This window comes from Pinus tabuliformis, chromosome 6 (genome assembly GCF_031772625.1).
Source record: "Pinus tabuliformis cultivar Carrire ecotype Pingquan chromosome 6, CPIR1, whole genome shotgun sequence".
Classification (NCBI taxonomy): Eukaryota; Viridiplantae; Streptophyta; class Pinopsida; order Pinales; family Pinaceae; genus Pinus; species Pinus tabuliformis.
In genome coordinates, this window is record NC_142292.1 from 1,180,147,202 (window position 1) to 1,180,171,474 (window position 24,273).

The following is a 24,273-nucleotide window of genomic DNA, read 5'->3' on the forward strand; positions in this document are numbered from 1 at the left end:
AAGGTGGTCCAGGTGCATCATCATCATCAAATAAGTGGAACACAAGCGAGCAATGAGTGGTATTGAAGGATCCCATGGCATGGCGATCTACTCTCTGCTATAGTGGAGGCCCATGGCTCTCAACGTACACCCTATAAATGGCAATATGACCCTCTGGAGGGTTTGGACCCCGTATAGGGAGACCAAACCCCAAGATGAAGACCCACTTGCAATCTTGCATAAGATCCAATGCATCTCCTCACCTTCCAGTACAACAAATCATTAGTGTAATTGAGCAAATGAGCTTACAAGTCATGGAACCAAGTGGGCATTTCATAGTGGCATGCCCTTCCATAATGGGCTTTAGAGTGTACAGGTGTCTCCAAGTTCAAGAAGGAGGTTAATCAAGGACCCTATTAAGTGGTTTCAACCTCTAAGGGAGTGACAGGTCCATGGTACATCCGTCATATGGCTGGTGTCATGTGATATAATGATGGAACAAAGTGGGGCATCAGGGGAAGGCTCCAAGCCACATGCCATGGTACAAGGTAGCTATGATTAGGGAGGCCCACACTTGGGTGTATAGATGTAGGAGGGAGAAATCGTGGTACATGAGTTACCCCGACCTTTGTTTTTCCACTCTTCTTCATATGCCTTTTGTCTTTTATTGATTTTTCTTTTATAACTACTTGGGGCTTCAGGGAATGAGAGCATGATGTGTAAGATATAGCAGTGATTACCCCCTTAAGGTTGGGCAGTTCATCGCCCACTAGGGGTTGGGACAATCATGGGTTCCTTAATGATGCAAGGGGCCAATATGAGGGGCCCTAGGAACCAGGGTGATGGCCATGATGATAGGGGTAGAGCTCATGTTGGCTTTTGCCCACGTGCTAAATTTGTATGTCTCGGCCATCTTTTGCATTTTATGGTACATTTCCTGTTGAGAGTGGCCAAATTATGCTTTTTACTTTCTTTTTAGTTGCATCAACCTCTGGGGCATAGTTCCAGGCCCGACCCAAAGTGTGGACAAGGGGAGGTGAAGGCTAACTCCTTGTGGATCCAATGGACAAATGTGAACCCGAATGGGAAATATTTGAAAAGGGGTTATAATGAGCGGAGGGGAGTGATGTATGTGGTGTCGGAAAGCGGGACTATGTTGAGAAATCAATGCTAGTAGAGTTAGGGTTAGATTTCTCTTTCTTGATAATTACTTGTGAATTATATTGGCTTCTTTTATATCTTTGTTATATTATCTTTCATCAAGAAATTACCAAATTATATGTGTATGAAGATCACAAGAACAAGAGACACAAGATGTAGGCACTCTGCCAGGGAAAAACCCCTATCTAGGGGAAAACCTAGTCAAACTTCTTCCTTCAGTAGTTAAGATGAGATAATCCAAGACTCTTCAACCTAGACACAAACCTCCTCCAACCACCAAGTCAGCCTCTCCTTCCAGCAACTTCGACCTAGATCTTCGACCTTGCAGTAGCAACACATTGACCAAACAAATCCAGAATTTCGACCTTCCACCAGCAGAATCTTTGACCCAAGACTTTCAGTACTTCAACCCTTCCAACAGTAGAACTTCGATCCAGTAACTAGCCCAACAACTTCTCATAAGAGAGAGAAAGAGATAGCCCAAAACCTTCGACTTGTATTTCTTCCTTCTTCACCTTGAACTTCGCACTTTTTTGCACTTCCTTGATGTAGATCGAACTTCTTGAGTTGATGTCTCCAAATGAATTCGAATTGCTTGTATATATAAGCTTTAGATGAGGTCGAGTTACCCAGTTTGAGGTCGACTTGTTGTGGATGTGACAAATACCTTATTTGACTCAATAATAAACCTTTTTACATGATTCAAAAGTGCAAGAAGGGTCTCTTTAAATGGACAATGACTCTAATGACTCCGAATAAATCCTAGAAGTCCTCAATGGGGACTTTGACCTAAAATATGATGACCCAAGCGTGAAACCCATGCTTTAATAAGTCATAATAATAATAATATATATATATATATATATATATATATATATATATATATATATATATATATATATATTTTTTTTTTTTTTTTTTTCATTCTTTGACTTCAAATATAAATATGAAGACCGAACCTAGTTACATTCTTCAATAGACCACACAACAAAAATTGGGATTTCCCATGTAGTGCCACTCCTAAAGCTAGTAGCCAATAAAGTAGATCCCATGAAACTAGGATACAAGGTTAACCACCGAGTTGGACAAGGGGACAAGAGTACAAACGAAACCGATTCCTTCCACCGAATCCCCCAACTAATCCATGCCCAGAAGTGTCCATGATAAGTAAGCAAAAATATCCAACTACATTATGAAAGCCATACCTTTAGGGTTGGAAGGCCCGCCTTCAAACATACAATCATGACAGATGGGCGAGGGTGCATAATGGTTGACTTAGGTGGTAGAGATGGTGGCACATTGAGCTATCTAGGGGCTGCAAGGGGCTATTGGCTGCCGGCTGAAGACAATCTAGGAGAAAAATTTCTCCTATGGGTGTCACCCATAAGTGGTGGGTAACAAGACCTTTTCCTTTGGCTGTTATATGGTATTGTTTGCCCCCATGTTGCGGGGGAGCGCCCCCCCCCTCGAACCCGCTCCCGAATCGCGCTCCGGGCGGGAGCGGCTCGGGAGCGCGCTCCCAAAATCGCTCCCGGACGGGAGCGATTTTCGGGAGCGCGCTCCCTTAAAAAAATTTGCGCTCCCTGGTCTGTTAGGGAGCGACATAGGGAGCGATCGCTCCGGCGCTCCCGGAGCGATTTTTAATGCCCGGGAGCGATCGCTCCCTGATCGCTCCCGGACATTAAAAATCGCTCCGGGAGCGATTCGAGCCGGGCTGGGAGCGGTTCGGCGGGAAAAAAATCCGCCAGACCCGAAAATAATTTTTTTTTTAGAATTTTGTTTTGGTTTTATAAGCCCAATGGGCCAAAAAACATTCATTCTAACTTCATTGAGCTTGAGTTTGGAGCTGGAGCAAGAGCAAAGGAGCGAGGAGCAAGTGCTGAGGAGCGAGGAGCAAGTGCCAAGGAGCGAGGAGCAAGTGCTGAGGAGCGAGGAGCAAGCCTGCAGAGGTAAGTAACTTAGTAATTTAGTTAGTTTAACTGGTTAGGTAGTTAATTTAATTAATTTAATTTAGCTGTTTGAGTTTAAAGATCATGTATTTAAATTAAATTAATAAATTAAATTAATTAATCCCAATAAATTAAATTAATTTGCAGATTCAAGAATCAAAACCCTACAAACATCAAACACCATGGACCTGGCTATATTTATTGGCATTTTCCTCTTCCTGGTCCCTTTTATGGTTATTATGGTGCTGGAGAGTAGGAAACGGAGGGGGCCCCAAACTGAAGAGGGGGATGAAGAAGCCGGAGAAAGTCAAATGGGTGAAAACCCCAGTGAGGAGGAGCTGGAGGAGGGTGAACATGACCCTCAAAAAACTAAACAAGACCAAACTCTATTGCGGAAATATGTTCACAGGGCTGAAACAGGGAGAGGGGGTGGAACCACTAAATTTCATTTCCCCCATTGCAACACTGATTACACAGGTTCATACACCCGTGCTAGAAGACACCTCTGCGGGAAAAGGCCATGGGATGGAGAGAAACAAATAGGAATCAAAACTTGTACAGCGGTGTCAACAACAGATAGAGCCAAATACATAAGGGAAGAGGAGGAAGCCCAATACAGAACAAAAAAATCAAGGGGTTTCTTTGAACCAAGCTCACAATCACAAAGAACTCCTTCAGCATCCTCCCAAGGCAGTGGATATGGACATGGAGGCACAGGGTCATCGTCTTTAAGGCGTAGAACCATATCAGATTTCCTTGATGAGGGGTGTAGGAATGATGTGGATTCAAAAGTTTACAGGTTTCTCTATGCATGTGGGACACCATTCAATGTTCTACGCTCACCTTATTGGCACGAAATGGTTTCTGCCATAAATGATGCCCCTAAAGGATACAAGAGCCCTGGGTATGACAAGGCAAGAACCGTTGGCCTTGATCATGAAAAAGCAAAAATATCACATTCTTTGAATAAAATGACAAGTTCTTGGACTGACCATGGGGTGTCCATTGTATCTGATGGATGGACAAATGTAAAAGGCAAGCCATTGATAAGTGTTCTTGCTGTGTCTGTTAGTGGTCCCATCTTTCTAGCTGCACATGATTACTCAGACAAGTTCAAGACCGCCATCAACATTGCAAAAGCATTACTTGAAACAATTGAGCGTATTGGCCCATACAATGTCATCCAAGTCATCACTGATAATGCTCCTAATTGTAAGGCAGCGGGAGCAATTATTGAGGATAAATACCCCAACATAGTTTGGTCTGGGTGTTTGGTTCACACATTGAACCTTCTGTTGCATGATATTGTCAAAAACAAAAATGAACAATACCAATGGATTGGTAATTTGTACAAGAAAAGCAAACAAATGATAAAATTTATTACAAATCATAGCAATACCCATGGCCTTTTCCGCAGTCACTCGAGATTGGAGTTGCTGAAGATTGCGAGGACTAGATTTGGTAGCTATTACCTCACCTTCAGGCACCTTTTGAAGGTAAGAGAGGCATTAGCTAGCATGGTATCAAGTCCACATTGGCAGGTGTTAAAGGAAAGGGCTACAAATGTAGCTGACATGGCAGGTTTTGAAATGGTGGAGGAGGCCGCTCTTGATGGGCAGTTTTGGACAAGTGTGAGGCAGGTATTGGATTTCACCAAGCCAATTTATCACATGATTCGGTTTGCAGATACAGACAAACCAGTGATTGGCGAGGTGTATGAGCAAATGGATACCATGTTGGGGGAAATAAAAGACATTGTTCATAATAGAGATCCCAACTTGTACAAACTGATTCATGATTGTGTGTGTGAACGGTGGAATAGGCTTAACCTTCCACTACATTGCTTGGCGTATATCCTTACGCCAAAATACTACTCTACATCTTGGTTGGGCCAACCTGCAGCAGGGGGTGCGGTTAGGACCAAACCCCATTTAGATCCAGAGGTAACTAAAGGATATTTGGAAGCATTAGAAAAGTTGGTACCTGACAGGGAGGAATGTGCAGCTGGCGCCTTGAAATAGGCAGATACTTCAGTGGCACTGGTTTGTATGGTAACTTCCATGCAATGGACGACAAAGATAAATTTGAATCTCTCACATGGTGGGAAACATATGGCGGCCACGGACTTTTGCCAAAATTGGCAAAAAAAGTTCTTTCACAGGTTGTAAATTCTTCTTCTGCAGAGAGGTGTTGGAGCACCTACAGCTATATACATAATGTGAAAAGAAACAGACTCAATGAAAACCGAGCAGAAAGCTTGGTTTATGTGCACTACAACTTGAGGTTGTTGAGTCATTACTGTGATCGGGCTAATGAGGATCCCACATATAAAATTTGGGACAATCACCCAGAGGATGACAATTTGGAGGATGGCATTGTACATATTGAAGAACTAGAAGAGGAACTTGTAAGGGATGAAAATGAAGCAGCTGCAGCAGCCATGCCACCTCCACCTCCACCTCCACCATCCAGTAGCAGTGCTCGAGGTCTGAGTCTTGTTCCTTTGCTGTCGCCACCTCCATCTACACCCTCGCGTGGAGGTTCTAGTTCTGGTCATCGGTCTGTGCGGGAGACTCCTAGAAGACCACCACGACCTGCTTATACTCCTGGAGACTCTCGTGGCAAGGGCCACATGTAGATTTACAGTTTACTTGTCTTTTTTAGTTTCTATTAGACTTTAGTTTTCATAACTGTTGAGTTTTGAGTCCTTGACTCTCGACTCTTGACTCTTTCATATCATAATGATATTTTTTGTAAACATTATATCACTGTGACAATGAAAATTTGAAGTTTGAAGTTGGGCCTTGGCTATTATAACTCATTGGTAATGATTGTGAATTATGAATATGATGCTTTGTGAAAGACTAAAGTTGTTTCATTTCATCTCATTATTCATGTTTCATTTTATAAATTTTTAACATTTCATATCATGTTAACAGTTAGAAGTTAGGACTTAGAAATATCTTCGATATTACTTCTTGTAATGGTTAAACTTAGCTTACAAGTACAACTTTGGTGATCAATGATGATAAATGTTATTGAATTTTGAAATTTTCCATTCTGAAAGCTTGAAGTTGAAACTTTAAGATTGAATTTGATGAATCATGATTTATAAGAGTCTAAGACTCAATATGTTGCAGTTGTAATATGTATTTTACTAACTTGTGGACATGGTTGATGACGATTATAATTTCTAGATGATTGATGTGATATGGTTCAATGATCAATCTATGTTTTTTTATGTTTTTTATGTCTAATTCATCATTCTACATGTTTTTGTTGACATATATGTATCAAAAATTAAAAAATATAAAAAATATATATATTTTTAAAAAATCGCTCCCGGATTCGCTCCCAAACTGGGAGCTTCTGAAAATGGTCGCTCCCGCTCCCCGCTCCCGCTCCCGCTCCCGAGTAACATGGGTTTGCCCTATCATTGAAAATCTGCAAAACCCTAAGTTATAAGAACCCTCTAATTGGTTTACGAATAGAGTACTTGAACCTTGGCATAAAATATTTAGGCCTTCTAAGCTCTACCAATACTATATCCCTTTTAGTAGACCTCATATCAATAAGCTTGTGCCATTATAATTGAATATCCTTTAGGTGAGTTTAGGGAATCCTCCTTTGTAGTAAAATACCACTAAAGAGAAGAAGAAGGACTGCAGAGGTGATAGTGGAAACCATTTCTCTTGTTGCCCTAAGGTCTGGATCTTCCTAGAGGAGCTTTGCACTAGGCTACTGGATTTTGTGACAACAGGCCCTATGAGGCAATTCCTCCAATTTTTCTGCCCAGAAAGTATCAAGATAGATGCCAAATTATATAATGATCCATTCCAAATCAGATGCCACCTCAAATCAAACTATAATGGTCAGTAAAATTGAAAGGACCTTGCACAATGAAACATGTGACATACTAGAAATTATAATATAAAAATGAATTACAGAGATGAAAGAAAGGAATACTTAACTGTTATAGGGATTATTGGAGTATTCATTTTATTTATAGTATTTTCAACGTTCTATAGTCTTTCTATAATTTTCTGTGGTTCCTTAATGTTTATATTATCCCTAAACTTGTGAGAGACATAAGGAAATGGTCTTCAAGCAACATTGCATGTAGGGTGGAAGGACAGTAGAGACCTCAAATGATCCTCTGTCCCTGTTTTCCAAAATAGTCCGCTTGAAGGAATTGGCTAACATTTCAAATTTCCCTATGCAGGTTGAATCAACTAATGAGGTGCAGGCCTTGTACCCATTGGATGCAGAGTTTACAAGGCCTTCATGGGAATTTGGTAATAGTTCTTATGCTTTCAATGAGCACAAGGGACAGAATAACATCATTGCATGCACATACAGGTTTCTTCTTTCATATGGAATTTCGGTTTCTTAAAGTTCTACTAATGTCTTCTACGTGTACTATTCTTCCATTTAGAAATGTTATAAAATTTGTTACTTATTTCTACAGTAAAATGTTATCATTCTACTTTGTAGTGTACTAGGTACGATCTTTCTCTAATTTCTGTTTTTCAAATTGCAGGCAAAAAGGATTGTCCTATCTGGGGATTCTTGATCATGTTCTTGGTTCCTTTTCCTTAGTCGATCTTCCTTTCACAGACATTTACAACATTGTATAAATACTTTCTTCTTTTCTTTGTCCCGTCTCTGAGTGCAATTGTGACATCTTTGACAATGTCATCTATATTATCACTAAAATCATCTCTAGTAATGTTCTGAATAAAAGGAATATCTATTGTTAACTTCATGTGAATGTAATCATAAAGGTTGATAACAATTTGTGAAGGTAAAATAACTGATTATAATTTTGTGAACTTTGCAAGGTTAGACCTCTATTGGAAGTCATTTGTACATCAGTGGAGCATCCCCTCGACATCCTTTGTCCATAATGAAGGTGTTTATGTCTAGCTGTTTTCCTTTTCAGTTTAGATGTATCACACTATCATAGTGGGTAGATGATCTAAGACAGACAATTCAGTTCCAAATGGTTGAACTGCAGTTTCAGGCATTTAGATTACATTCTAGTTTATCAAAAAGCCAAAAAATACATATTCCATAATTAGTACAGGCATCTTTGCATAATTATGCAGTTTTAAGTAAATATCTCTTGGATGCAGGTTTCTATTGAAGAGAATCAAGTTGCAATGAGTGGCATCTCTATAATTTGGTCATCATCTTCTTTAAACATTTCTGAGTATAATGCATATATAAGCTCACCAGAAATAATTGAATTTCCTACTAAAGTTCCTGGGCAGACAGCATTTGCTTATCTGTATCTTCCTTCCAATTCCAATTATCAAGGTTTTGAAGACGAAAAGCCACCATTGCTTGTAGAGAGCCATGGTATGTAAAACCTTTTTTGTAATTCAAGTTTCACAAGGGTGCTTATTTCATGCCAGATTTGTTTTATGACTACTATATGCCTATCAATAGGATTTGACAGCTTAAATTTTTTCTTCTTATTAGATTGGGATTTGTAACTGAAAAGTAATTCTCTTTAACACATGGCATCATGTAATGTCCCAAACTAGGAAAAACAGTGATATGCAAAGCAAACAATAAAGACAACACCATAAAACTAAAACATTCAATGCACACCCATAAAAAGTCCAGAAATAACAGCCAGTTGAGCCATTTTATTATGATCTGGGAGCAATAGTACAATAATGTGGAAGAGGTGCACCTGGGCTTGCCTCAATGGCAAGCGTGACCAAGCCCAGATGGCAGAAATAGCTGCTGCAGTGGTGCCCTGCGTTGCCCCAGTGAAACTGCGCTGTCTGCTGCAAAGACGCTGCTGAAAACCCTGTCTCTGGTGCTCAGAAAATACTACCAAATTAACCCCACACTCCACAAACAAAACCCACCAAAACCCATAAAGGGTTTGGCCTGGTTTTGACCCCTGAAATTTAGCCTCCTAAGAGCCACGCCCCTTCCAATTGTTGGAAAGTACGACCTGCCTGTAACTCCAGAAAAATCCCTCCAAAACACTCCAAAATAGCTGAGACAATCTTCCCCAAACTTCCCCTTATCTCTTCCACAATTCGACCCACAAATTCCCACGTGTGCCTAGTAAGAAGCTTATGCGTTGGCCCTGGGTGCTGTAGATCACACTGTTGTCTAAGTAAATCCTCTCTGTAGACAGAGACGATCCCTCTAGCCCAATGAGTGGGACTAGCAACCAACGTAACAATCTATGAGACACTTTCTTAAATTACAATTGAAATGAGAGAAGAGGAAGGAGACCTACCTCGTTCTGATGCTATAGCGCACTCCTTTGTTGAAGATCTTGATCGCTCGCTCCTCAGGCTTAGTCCTTACTGTTCACAATGTTTGAATACCTGCACAAGAGATCAAAGAAACAACAAAACATACAAGTGCAACACACATAATTGAATGTAATCCACTTAACAGATCAAGGAGCATCAAGATAAATGAAGCATTAACACAATCATTTATGGAAAGTGAACCAACAGTTGTATATATTAATGAATAAAATAGGAAGCATACAACCTAAGCCTTGATGTTAATAAGCCCTCTTTGAGTGAATGTCCAAGTCCAAGCTCAAGCTCTCCAAGCACTCCTTCTCCAAGCCAAAGTGAATAGCATGTAGACACTATCTCAGCATAAGGGTGCAAATAATCAGAGGCCAACCATTTGGGAATGGGAGAGGATGAATATATAGGCAGGGAGAGGGAGTTAGGATCTCTATAAAGATAGGGTAGGACCCTCATCTCAAGGAGGAATCTCATAGGGATAAGATCAAAGGGCAATATTGGGAGAATTCGACCACATCCACAACAAACAACCTTCAACTCGTCGTTCTGGAAGCCTCTAGATCACAAAGCTTCTTGTCCTCTTTGGGAAAACTTGCCTTTAGGGATCAATGCGAGTATCCAAGTAAAAACCGCGCTGTTAGCGCGAGGCTAGTATAGTGCAACCCGTCGTCAGCATGAGTTGCCAGTGTTGCAGTCGCATTGACCCTGAAATTAGGGATTTTGAGCTTACTTCTTCAGGGAAGGCTCAAGGCATGTTTTCATCAGTTCTCCAGAGAGGATCTGGACTGCATATTAGGATGGGTACACTGCATAATTGCCAAGTTTCGGGCACTCCGGGTTATGACACAGACAAGTGCAGGGGGTGTGACAAAATATTGTGTAACAGATGCCCCCTAAAGCATGAAGGCGGAATAGGGAGTGATGGCTGAGATGCTTTACGAGCTTTTGCAAGGATGAAAACAAACACTACCAGAAGACCTGCAAATCAAGGATGCATATACATATACATATCTGATATCAAAACATGAATCCACGGTATGGATGCAACCATCCGGATAGGAAGGACCATGTGAAAAGATCCATGGTATGGGCACAACCATCCGAATGAAAAGGATTGTCTGGAAGTCTACGATCCAAGGTATGGATGCAACCACCCGATATAGAAGGATCATCATAAATATAAGGTCCTACGACATGGTCACAACCATCCGTATAGAAGAAACATGTATACAATCATGAAAAATACATAACTCCACACAACCTGAGTTATATCAAACAAACTCAGGGTCTTGCGCTCCATCCTAGCCCGATCAAAGTACGAATTCTAACATGCGAATGATTGTGTCGAAGTCGAACATGCTAGAAAACCATCCGATTACTGGCCAATGATGTGAACCATTAACAGGCACGAGAGAAACCACCAATAATGACAATGGTCCTCAAGGTACGACAATACAATTCGTGAATGTGAAAATGAAGCTGAAGTCGAACGCTCGTGGAATCATCTGAACGAAGGCCAATGATGAAAACCTGTCGTCGGATGTGAAGCACTGCCATTAAGGCATGCAAGCTCTAAGGTACTGAAAGGGGGTCTCCAAGTCATCTTCCTGGATAATGAGCTGAAGTCGACAAGAAGTGACCTGTCGAAGGAGGGCCATAATGATTCATGTTAAAATTGGCAACTAGGGCCAAACTTCATGTGGGTCATCTTATTCATGGCTGATAATATGTTCATTAGATTCCTCTCGTCGAGAGTTGTAGGATTGATCTAAAGATCATCCGATTCCGATAAGTATTCATGGAGATATGAATTTATTTTGATTATGGAATTATTATCAAGCCGACCTACAACTCATGTAGGCTCAGAAGCCCAACAGTCGCATCTATTCAAACATCAACAATTGTGTATAAATATAGGAGGACTTTTCCTCATTTGCACTCACTCATCTCATCACATCTCTCTCTCTCTCTACTGCGCAGAAAAGAGTCTCTTCTCTATTGCGCAGAAAAGGGTCTCTCTCTCACACATGTGAAGCCGAAAGCTACTGAAACTGAAGCTGCAACTACAGATCCAAACTTTGACCAGCGTGGACCATCAAACCTCCTCTTCTGATCTGTGCTGTAGGTTCATCTGAACCTCCTCTGAAGGCTGCAACTTTTGGTGGTGGAATCAAGTCGATCCGACAGACGGTTTGCGAGATATCGACTGCCCTAGTTTGAAGGAAGCTGCTGAAACTGAAGCTGCAACTGCAGAAGTGAAGTTTGACCTGCGTGGACCAGAAGATCTCCTCATCTGAACTGCGTTGTAGGTTCATCTGAACCTCCTTTGAAGGCTGCAACTTTTGGTGGTGGAATCAAGCCGATCCGACGGTCGGTTTGTGAGATATCAACTGCCCTAGTTTTGATGATGAAGCCGCTAATGCTGATGCTGCTGATCTAGGGTTTGCTACTACTGATATAAATCAGATTTATTGTACTATTTCTCTCTGCTGAATTATTGAAGATAAAAGAAGATTTGATCAAAGGGTTTCCCCACACATTGTGGGGTTTGTCCCTGGCTAGCCGCCACATCTTGTGTCTCTTGTTTTCTGTCGATCGTTTAATGTTCTATCTGCACTTTATTTTATGTATATGTGATTACTAATCTGTGGAATATAATAAGAAAAAGAAGTAAACTGTTATAAGCATAGAACATACCATAACTTAACATGGTATCGGAGTTGAGGTGAAGACAGCCCAAGCAAGAGCAAGAGCAATCACTGAAGAGAAGATTGGCAAGGCTATCCTAAAAGAACTATGGGGTCCTCAACACTCTTTCTTGCCGAAGACAATCTCCATGAGAAAGCTGACTATCACGGATGGAAGATGTCTATCGATCTAACCCTAGAAGATCAAGGAGTGCTGGACCATGTAAGAGGCAATATTGTTGAGCCTCCATCAAATGCATCCGCTGCTGCCTGGAACAAATGGAAAAATGGAGAAGTCAAAACAAAGAAGATCATCTGGGACTCTATCGACAAGCACTTGGTGGCCTACATCTCTAAACTGGACACCTCCAAGGAAATCTACGATAGACTGGTGAGTTTATTTAAAGTCAATGATGCAAATCAAGTTTTGTTTCTTAGAAATACGCTGAGGGAAATCAAGAAGGGTAAAGATGAGAGTATGCAAGCATACATCTTAAGAATCACCGAGATCAAGAATGATCTCCTATCTATTGGGGAAACTATTACTGATAGGGAAATGGCACTCACAACTCTTGGAGGATTACCATCCGAATGGTACGTGTTCAGAACTACTGTTCTGAACAATAATGTAATTCCTGGTTTCGAGGAATTAATGGCTAGATGCATTCAAGAAGAAACAAGGGTAGAAGAGCAAGAAATGCCCTTGCCTAAAGGTCCTCCTGCTACTTTTTCTTCTCATGCTAAGAAAAGAAATAATTTCGGGTCTAAATCAAAAAGAAAGGCTGGACCTAAGGGTGGAAGAAAAGGACGATGTTACATTTGCAATAAAGCAGGTCACTATGCAAGGGAATGCCCTGATAGAAAGGACTCTCACCGAGATGATGATCAAAATCCCTCCCATGGCAATCAAAGGAATGGAAAATCTAATAGCAGAGGTAAAAGGAGTGCTGGAAATCAAGGAAGAGGACAACCATTCAAGAAGGCTAGAAATTCTAGGTATGAATCTAACACTGTTGACAATAAGCAGGCTGAATATTATCTACTAGCTGCCCTATCTACCTCTGCTCCTTCGGACTCAATGGGAATTTGGCTCATTGATAGTGGTGCCTCAAGACACTTCACTGATTACAAAGAAGTACTCCATAATCTGGTGGAGAAAGAAACTAACCTGGAAATTGTCCTTGGAGATGACGTGAAATACCCCGTGAAAGGTGTAGGCAATGTTTCTCTCAAATTGAATCAAGGTAATACGATCCACTTACAAGATGTATTATATGTACCTGATCTCAAAAAGAACTTGGTATCCATCTCGGCAATGGAAGACAAAGGCTGCAAGGTAACCTTCAGCGATGGCAAGGTACGTATATGGAAAAATAATATTAAAGATACTTTCACTATTGGGTTTCGAGTTGATTCTTTATATCAGGTCGGTGGAAGTCTGCTAGGTGTCATGTCTTGTGACACAACTCTTCAGTCCGAACTTTGGCATTGGAGGTTTGCCCACCTTCATTAGAAAGCTCTACCCGATGTAAGACAGATAGTAACAGGGATGCCCGAATTCCAAGTAGAGAAAGAAGGTGTATGTCCGAGATGTGCCGAAGGAAAACTCAAAAGGGGACCATTCCCCTCAAATCAAAGCAAGACCTTCGATATATTACAACTAGTTTACTCAGACATATCTGGTATGATGCCTGTGAACTCCTTGGGAGGATATTCATATTATCTTACTTTTATAGATGACTATTCTCGAAAGACCTGGATATACTTCTTGAAAAAGAAGGATGAAGTGTTCTCTTGGTTTCGACACTTCAAAGCCTTGATCGAGAATTAAACCGAAAAGAAGATCAAGATCTTAAGAACTGATAATGGGACTGAATATGAATCTAATGAGTTCCATGATTTTTGTAAAGAGGCTGACATCAAGAGGGAGACTACTACACCATATACTCCTGAACAGAATGGTGTAGCGGAAAGGATGAACCGCACGATTATGGAAGCTGTCTGGGCCATGCTACATGATCAAAGACTTCCGAAGTTTCTATGGGCTGAAGCTGCAAACACCGCCGTATATGTACAAAATCGATGCCCTCATCAAGCATTGGGTTCCAAGACTCCTGAAGAAATGTTCACCGGTAAGAAACCTGATGTTTCTCATTTTAGAATTTTTGGAAGCCCTGTATATTTTCATGTGTCGAAAGAGAAAAGAAATAAATTGGGTGCATCTGGAAAGAAAGGAATTTTCGTGGGCTATGGTGAAAATACTAAAGGCTATAGAATCTATGTAGTCGGTCAAAGAGAAGTTGTGATTAATCATGATGTCACCTTTGACGAAGATATGGCTCTTAGCAAGGTAGACAATCTTCCGACTTTGAGGAGCTCTCAAGAAGTCGACACCAGGGAACCGAAAGAAAAGGATGATGAATCAATGCCTGATGTAGGAGAACCCATGGATCCGATTGATCCTCCTCGACATGAGCCTTCCTCTTCTAGGTAGTGGCCTTCATGGCTTAGGAGGCTACTTGATGATGCTGAAGGACATGCTGCACCCTGAGGAACCTTTTGTGAAAGTAAGAAACCTAACAGGTATCAGGGATACCTGACCATCATGAGCACGATCATACAAAATGAGCCTTCATCATTCTCAGATGCCGTCAAGCATCAAGTATGGAAGGATGTTGTGACCGAAGAATATGAGTCTATTATGAAGAATGATGTCTGGGAAGTAGTTCCCAGACCCCAGGACAAAACGATTGTTACTTCCAAATGGATTTACAAGATAAAGCATGCAGCAGATGGAAGTACGGAAAAGTATAAGGCTCGTTTTGTTGCTTGTGGTTTCTCCCAGAAGGAAGGTATAGACTATGATGAAATATTTGCACCTGTTGCCAGATATACGACCATCCGCTCGATCATAGCCCTTGCCGCTTCACAAGGATGGAACTTACATCAAATGGATGTCAAGATCGCGTTCTTGCATGGTTCGATCAAAGAAGAGGTCTACGTGGAGCAACCCGAAGGATTTGAGATTTATGATGGAAAATCTCATGTGTGCAGGTTGAAGAAGGCTCTCTATGGGCTGAAGCAAGCATCCCGAGCATGGTATGAGATGATCAATAGCTACTCGATGAAGCTGGGATTCACTAGGAGTGAAGCCGATACTAATCTTTTCTTTAAGGTTGAAGATGACAAACCTCTCATACTGGTGCTGTATGTGGATGACCTCTTTCTAACAGGTGCAAACCTTCTCATTCTCAAATGTAAGAGGGAGTTGGCTTCTGAATTTGAAATGAAGGACCTAGGACTGATGCACTCTTTCCTAGGACTAATGCACTCTTTCCTAGGACTTGAAGTGTGGTAGAAGCCGGGGGAAACTTTCCTATTTCAAGGAAAATATGTGGTGAAGATATTGGAAACATTCGGTATGGTGGACTGCAAGCCTGTAACTACCCCGATGGAGCTTGACTTCAAGAAGTTAAGCGGTAGCGTTGCTGGACCTGTTTTATGAAATGCTATCGAGTATCGGCAACTCGTCAGAGCATTAATGTTCTTAGTGAACTCCGTCCAGATATATGCTTCACAGTCAACATGTTGAGTCAACATATGGTTGAACCCCACCACATACATTGGATTGGTGCCAAGAATCTGTTGAGATATCTTTGTGGCACAATCACTTGTGGGTTAAGATACACTGCCGGAGATGTGAGACTATTTGGATACACAGATGCTGATTGGGCAGGCAATGTGGAGGACCGTAAGAGCACTTCCAGGTGTTGTTTCTCCTTGGGATCTGCTTCGATATCCTGGATGAGTAGGAAGCAGAAGTCGGTGGCCTTGAGCACCGCCGAAATAGAGTATATTGCTACTAGCATGGCCTCCTGTGAGGCAGTCTGGTTGCGAAATCTCTTTAGTGAGATGTTTGGATTTACATTGGATACCACCGTGATCCTTTGTGACAATCAGAGTGGGATTCATTTGTCAGAGAATCCCGTATTTCATGATCGCTCCAAGCATATCGATATCAGGTAGCACTATATTCGAGATATGGTGCAGCAGGGAGCTATAAGGCTCCAACATATCAGTACAAATGAACAGGTCGCTGACATTCTAACAAAGTCCCTTGAGAAAGTAAAATTCCTGACTTTCCGAGAACAACTTGGAGTTGTTCAAAGACCCTCCAATGAGGGTCCTGTACGATGCATTGAACTCTGGGAGCTCCAGGGGGGTGCGGGGTACTACTTGGAGCAGCATATGACCACAAGATGATTCACTATCCCCTGGTGGTATACATGTACACTCCGTGGCGACATTGTAGCAGGATTAATGTGTTCTCCTGTGAGGCCTGGATTGATGTGTTCTCATGGCGATTGTAGCAGATTTGATGTGTTCTCTTGTGAGTCCTGGATTGATGTGTTCTCCATGGCGATTGTAGCAGGATTGATGTGTTCTCCTGTGAGGACGGGATTGATTAAGTTCTTCTGTCGAGACATCCTACCCATGCAGTCTGGGACTCATGGGAAGTACCTCTCACTGGTCAATGAGTAGGGAAATGAAGTTAGGGACCATAGTAGTAACGATGGACGCATCGTTGTATCTACGGTACTCCCTATGCTAGGATGACCTCCATTGATCTAGGATCAATGATACTGGTCTGGGACTAGTGGTAGGAGTGGTACATTTTATGACACTGACTTCGGGTCGATTGTTACTGGTCTGGGACCAGTGGTACGCACTCTGAGATTGACTTTGAGTCAGTGGAGGATGTTACTGGTCTGGGACCAGTGGTAGGAGTTGTACTCACTATGATGCTAACTTCGGGTTGGTTGAGACTGGTCTGGGACCAGTGGTACATACTCTGAGACTGACTTTGAGTCAGTATGATGCATCCTCGATCATTTCTTCTTCTTCATAATTCGGACAAAAGCAAAGCAGAGCATAACAGAGCAGAGCCGTACAGATCAGTACAGGGCAGAACAAGACAAAGCAGAACAGGAAGAATAGAGCAAAGTAGGGCAAGGGTTAGGCTGTACAGGGCAGTGCATTTGATGGATGACTAGTAGCAACTGACAGACAGATTGCAGATGAAGTTCTCCCTAGTTGAGAGGGAGTGTTAAAATTGGCAACTAGGGCCAAACTTCAGGTGGGTCATCTTATTCATGGTTGATAATATGTTCATTAGATTCCTTTCGTCGAGAGGTATAGGATTGATCTAAAGATCATCCGATTCCAATAACTATTCATGGAGATATGAATTTATTTTGATTATGGAATTGCCGACCTACAACTCATGTAGGCTTAGAAGCCCAATAGTCGCATCTATTCAAACATCAACAGTTGTGTATAAATACAGGAGGACTTTTCCTCATTTGCACTCACTCATCTCATCACATCTCTCTCTCTCTACTGCGCAGAAAAGAGTCTCTTCTCTACTGCGCAGAAAAGGGTCTCTCTCTCACACATGTGAAGCCGGAAGCTGCTGAAACTGAAGCTGCAACTGCAGATCCAAACTTTGACCAGCGTGGACCATCAAACCTCCTCTTCTGATCTGTGCTGTAGGTTCATCTGAACCTCCTCTGAAGGCTGCAACTTTTGGTGGTGGAATCAAGTCGATCCGACGGACGGTTTGCGAGATATCGACTGCCCTAGTTTGAAGGAAGCTGCTGAAACTGAAGCTGCAACTGTAGAAGTGAAGTTTGACCTGCGTGGACTAGAAGATCTCCTCATCTGAACTGCGCTGTAGGTTCATCTAAACCTCCTCTGAAGGCTGCAACTTTTGGTGGTGGAATCAAGCCGATCTGACGGTTAGTTTGTGAGATATCGACTGCCCTAGTTTTGATGATGAAGCCGCTAATGTTGATGCTGCTGATCTAGGGTTTGCTACTGTTGATATAAATTAGATTTATTGTATTATTTCTCTTTGCTGAATTATTGAAGATAAAAGAAGATTTGATCAAAGGGTTTCCCCACACATTGTGGGGTTTGTCTTTGGCTAGCCACCACATCTTGTGTCTCTTGTCTTGGCTTGTTTCCTGTCGATCGTTTAATGTTCTATCTGCACTTTACTTTATGTACATGTGATTGCTAATCTGTGGAATATAATAAGAAAAAGAAGTAAACTGTTATAAGCATAGAACATACCATAACTTAACAATTCCCTCATCATCGATACGAAACAAGGAATAAAGTGGAATAAATGTGTATGATCCAAGACTGTAGAAAAGGGTTAAACAATGTAGAGGTAATAAACTATAGATAGGACTTCTCTTGAACATATCGACGACACGACTTCGGAGCGTGGCATCGTATGACTCAACATAAGACCAAGGGTCATGATGACAGAGTGGAATAGTCAGATGAGAGGCAAAATGGATCACCCAAACCCGGAAAGACAAGTGACTGAGTGAGGATATCCCAAACTCGACACGAGAATCAGATGAGTGTCATGTTCAAGAGCGACATGCTGCCTATACAAGAGATGTTTCACTTTCATTTTCCCCCACTATTTCTACCGAGTACCCCAATTATTTTTAATCACAAGCTTGAAGGGGATAACATATGCTTGTCGTATAAGTTCATTCTTCGAATGAATCCATCTTAGTAAGTTTTACGAGCCTTAGGAAGGAGAAACTCGGCCTCATCATGGTGACAATTCTTTCGTCGTTTAAGTTTTACGAGTCCGACGGAAGAATATCTCTGTGTCTTTTTCATATTTAGAGAGTTTGAAAAAGAGACTAAAAAGAAAACTCAATCATGTCCCTTTTCGTAATTTTTCTCTTGAACCCGAAAAGGTAGAAAACAATATTCGAGAGAACCTCTTGACCATGTCGACCAAGGTGTACCTTTTTCGTAAATAGTTAATCCCAACCCAAAAAAGGGGTAAATGTAATGACTGTCCTAAGTTAAAGAGTCCCTACCGAAACTGTAAAGATTACTGAGACTGTGAAACTGTATTAATTGATTTGATGGAGTACTTACCTGATCTGCTACGGCTGTTGCGATGATCTGCTGCAGAACTTCTCTCGTTACCGAATGACCAAACCACCCAGCCGAACCGAGTATACCTGGATACTCAATCCAGTATGCCTCTCAACCGAAGCATACCGTTCCCCCGTGCCCAGAGACTTCAAAACAAGTAAGGCTCAATAGTTCCGAATTATAAGCAGTATGGATAATTTCCTCTCCTTCAGCACTCTCCTTCGTCCTTCAACAGCCCCCGGTTCAGTTTTTCCACTCACAGTCAATCCAACCTTCCCCCCTGAGACATAGAACACCCCCCCCTTTTATAGCAGAGGTTCCTCCCTCTCTACGCACCAGTTCACCGCCTTTATGAAAGGATAAGATTTTGTTAGGCGGTGACCGCTTTGTCAAGATATTTGCCTTTAATAGAATCCGATCTTCACACATCGGATGGTGTCACTTTAATTTATGACAGATGGTACTTTAATTTAAATAGTATAAAACCATGATGATTTAAATATTACATATTATTTTATGTCTTATAAAATATTAAGTCTAATCATAAGGTTTATGGGTTTAGTTTTATTAGTACACCTTTTGGGTTATATATATGTAACCATATGAATAAACTCAACTATATTTCTCAGTGAGTGTATATTTCTTCTATTTACGAGAATTAGGTATTTAGTTACACCTTTGATAATTAATTCATTTATCTTATATTTTAGACATTCTCCATGAATAGTCGATATATAGTCGATGTGTATATATATATATATACTTATACTAGTGCAATGTAAATGATGCATGCATATGTAGCTATCATATGCATGCCTCACATGCATGCTAATATTGCTATGTTGTTCGGGATTTGAGATGGGTTGTTACAGTAAATGTATACTGAGACGACGTCAATTCATTTAATTTAACGAGTTCGAAAAGACAAGTACTCGACGATCTTTTCATATTTTGAGAGTCAGAAAAGAGCTTAAAGATGACTCCGGGGGGGTTCCTTTTTCTTTTATTTTTAGCGGGTCCAAAAAAGAGATAAAACAAAAACTCGTGGAATCGGTAAAAAATGACCATTGTTACTACCAAAAAGATCCTGTAACTACATAAAGACAACCACACATCACTGATATCGCGAAAAATAATAAAATATTGACAAAAATGTGTTTAAAATTTATAAATAGACCAAAAAGTAAAAACATTTTTACCATCTCACTTGGAGTAAATTGGAGAGTGCATTTTACCTCATTTTCCTTGATTCTTCAAGCAAATAGTGTGGGAGATCTAGGGCACCATTTCACCATTTCACGAACCGTCAGCTGCAGGTAAGAGCTCTTCCTTTTCTCTTGCTTTTCATACTTATTTCATGTCATTTCATAGAAATTTTAATTGGTTAAGGGAAGGATTTTCATTTTTAAAATCGGGGGCGACCAGCGCGACTCTGATCATCGAATCCGTGCTGATCCTCCCTGAGCCCAAAAGGCTATCGCGCAGCTAGTGCGAAAATAATTTTGATAGCCGCGCTGGACGCAAAGCGGAAAATAAAACGAAAAATCCTCTCTTTAAATCGGTTTTTTCGAAATTTTGATCCGTGGAAAGGCATCTAAATGATGTTTATGGGTTGTTTGCAAGAGATTTCGACAGACATGGCCATCGAATGGAAGGAAAGAGGCCATGAGGCAGAAGATCACCAAGTTGCCCAAAGTGTTGAATGTGTCAATGCTTTGAGGGACTGTGGGTTACTGAATTTCTTCCGAACCCCAGGACTCAAAGCTCAAAATGAGCTGTTACACTATCTCATTGGACTCTGGGATGTCGATCGGCAGATCTTCATCATTGGAGATCAAGAACTAGAGCTGGAAGTAGCTGATATCTACTTCATCACTGGATTGTCCAGAAGAGGGGAGAGGGTCCAACTCTTTGGAGCCCGTACTGGAGGAGAGAGCACCAATACCTTGATCAGAAGGCATTGCCCGAGTGCAGAGACAACTGTGAGCGGGAAGGTGAAGATAGCAACCATCGACAATCTTCCCTTGAGGACGATTCTACACACCATGGCCCGTATAGTTGGGGTGCAGGTGTTGCATGAGGCAACGAAATCACAATTCCAATACGCAGTGGATTGTCTTGCTCCAACATTGTTCAACTGGTGCAAAAGACCAACGACAAGTTGGGAAACTTGAAGCAGTTTAGCTTTGGATCGATTTTGGTCACTTTCTTTTTGGAGCGTGTGCCCCTATTTTGATACTAGTGGGTAGAGGTGGACGATCCAGCTCCACAAGATCCGAGGTTGCTCAGATGGAGTGAGATCATGCCTCGAGGAGGGGGAGGTCAACGGATGCATTTCCTCCGCCATTCTTTGGTTGGCTACACCAACAACTGATCATCGTGGATGACTATGCCTATGCTAGCACAAACTTTAGAGGAGATCCAAATCTTCCTCTACCACCGGGTGCACAGTGGACTGATGCAGGTAAAACTTGTTTTTTGAAAATTTTCAAGTTTTATGATTTTTTTTTTGTTTGAAGTGTATCTGAGAGTTTACTTGTGATAATTTTGCAGATGTGGGACCAGAAAGACCTCTCGGCATGTCACCAATAGCACGACGAGTAGCACATCAGATAGAGGATGCCCCATATGAGGAAGGAGCAAATCCTATCGTAGAGATGGAGCGACGAAATCTGGAAGTGATTACTCGGTTGTTAGGCCGAGTGATTAGAGTGGTCTCATGCTACTATGAGCATCATGTGGGCGAATAGCCTTTTCCTAGTCGTGTTTATCTGCACTATTGTAGGCTTTGAAAGCCATGTGTCTCAGAACACTTATTTTTGAGATTTTGATGAACAAACTTTGACAGACTCGATATATATATATATATATATATGTATGTATGCATGTTTTTATTGTCTACTTATGTGTACATATAATCAGATGATGTAATCGATTTTTTCATAAGTGACGCAAATGTCTATCTAAAACATAATTTGCTAATGCATCTGTTAATGTATTCAAATTTCATGGAATATGTTGATATGTGATATAATCAAAATTTCTTTCTAGTAATCGAACACGTAGATACATATGCAAAATTTGTGGATTTCTTACTGAGTAATGACCATTTAATTGTAGCACAACGAGTTGTGAATCTAACTTAACAACCAAATTTCTAATTCCAAGAGTAATTGCTTTTGATAACAGTTCAATAACTGCACTGTACTCGGCAATATTATTAGTTGTTCATCCCAGGCAAATACCTTGTAAATTGATCAATTCGCCATCAGGGGCGAAGAGTGCCCAATGTTGAAGTTTCTAATTTTACTTAGTTAGAAACCCTCCATGCACTTTATCTGATTTATTCCTACCCAGTTGTTATTTTTCTTAACAAGTTATTTACAAGGTAAATACTGAAAATAAACACTAGTGCATGCTCAACATATTACAGATCAACAACTAAAAGAAACATGAACAAACACACCACATGACACCATTATTTTTGGACCAATGTCCCCGGAAAAACCCAATGCAGGAAAACCGATGCAGCTATCTGAGGGTTTTCATATTAAGCAATATCAAAGTACAATTTGGGTGCCGAAATTGGCCTACCCAACTGAGAATTTCCTTAGCAGCTATACCTCACAGTTTGAGAGAAATCTCCTAGCTGAAACCTCGTAAAATCTTTTCGGCAGCTCCTCAGCACAAAATTGCGCTGCAACCCCGGCGTCTGCCCAATCTGGATTGCGTCAGCCCCTCTCTGTCTCACGCTGGCCCTGCGTCAGCGTTTCTTGGCTTGCGTCAGCCCCAGGATGCTTGCGTCAGCTTTCTAGGCCTCTGGGTCAGACACGCTGGCCTCTTTGGTGCTTTGCACAACACTTGGCTGCCTCTGCGTGGTCTTGCATGAGCCCTTGCTGGCTCTGCGTCACTCTTCTTGGCTGATGCGCTGCTCTCTCGACACAATCTCTGCCTTCTCTGTTTCTCTGTACTCAATGCCCCTCAGCTGCTCTACAGATCACTGATCCTATCTCTCTTAGCAAACCCTGCTCTAGAGAATAGAATGACTGATCACTCTGGTGTCTTCTCCAAGTGACTCTCAAGCCTCCTCTTATACTTTTCCTGTTGACATATCAACGGCCGAGATTAAGTGCCTAATCAATGGCTAAGATTAGATCTGGCTTGATCCATGTCTTTTTGACCACTCTAACACAGATTCATATTAATACACATTAATATTTTATTTTCCCTAAGTTTAGACTTAGGGACTCCATTAAAAATATTAATTATTTTAATATCTCCTGATATGTTGGAGATCTCATGTGCCCCAACCTCTCCACCAAATTTCATGGTTAGAGCACATCCGATGCTACCCCAAATCAACACCCAAGCTGCGGAGGATAAGTTCCATGTGCTACGACAAACACCATCAGCAAAACCAACATAATGGTTTGATGACATCTGCGAACCGAGTGGAACACAAGGTAAGCATAGGAAACATGTTTGCAAAGCAAACAATCACACCAAAAAATAAAAAAATGCACACTAATGAATTCACACACTAATGTACAAAAGTAATTATACGGAACTCACGCATAATACTTTTTCAAATAAAGCTCGTTGCGGGGTTGTGCTAACGCATTACCTTTATAGTCAACCAGCTCATAGGTGCCTTTTTGCAAGACACGTTTAACGATGTATGGCCCATGCCACATAGGTTCGAACTTCCCAGCTCCCAACTTATCGTTGGCTTGGTCATACAGCAAGACCAAGTCACCTTCAGTGAAAACTTAGTGGAGAAACAGTTTGATCATAATGAGCTTTAACTCATTTTTTCTGTGCTTCGATCACCATCGCAACAATACGATGGGTCTCATCAAGCCTCTTGAGATAAAGTAACCACTCCTCTTCAGGTGAGGTATCGGGGAGTAGCTCGATAGCTAGTTTTAACGAAGGAATCTCACACTCGATCGGGAGTGTCGCCTCTAAACCATATACCAACTGGAATGGAGTGAAACCAGTGGCTGTCTTAGCTGAGGTTCGGTAAGCCCAAAGAGCCGAGAATAGCATGAGATGCCAATCCTTTTTATGCTTCCCAATGGTACGTTGAAGCATAGTAATTAAGACTTTATTAATCACTTCAACTTGGCCATTGGCCTGTGGGTAGTAAGGAGTTGAGTTGTCATGGCGAAGACCCAACTGAGCAGTAAGCTCTGCCATCATGTACTGACGAAAATGTGATCCGTGATCAGT

The 24,273-nt window shown here is 41.4% G+C and overlaps 1 protein-coding gene across 3 annotated transcripts in view; it reads left to right on the plus strand.

The window, feature by feature from the left end:
• LOC149262973 (peptidase uncH-like) overlaps nt 1–24,273 on the plus strand; it is a 414,879-nt gene that overhangs the window by 115,554 nt on the left and 275,052 nt on the right. For all 3 annotated transcript variants that reach the window (XM_089425545.1, XM_089425540.1, XM_089425535.1), the window contains exons 8-11: nt 7,312–7,448; nt 7,630–7,720; nt 7,936–8,001; nt 8,225–8,450. In XM_089425545.1, coding sequence (XP_089281671.1) covers nt 7,312–7,448; nt 7,630–7,720; nt 7,936–8,001; nt 8,225–8,450 — 520 coding nt within the window. The remainder of the gene's footprint in view (nt 1–7,311; nt 7,449–7,629; nt 7,721–7,935; nt 8,002–8,224; nt 8,451–24,273) is intronic.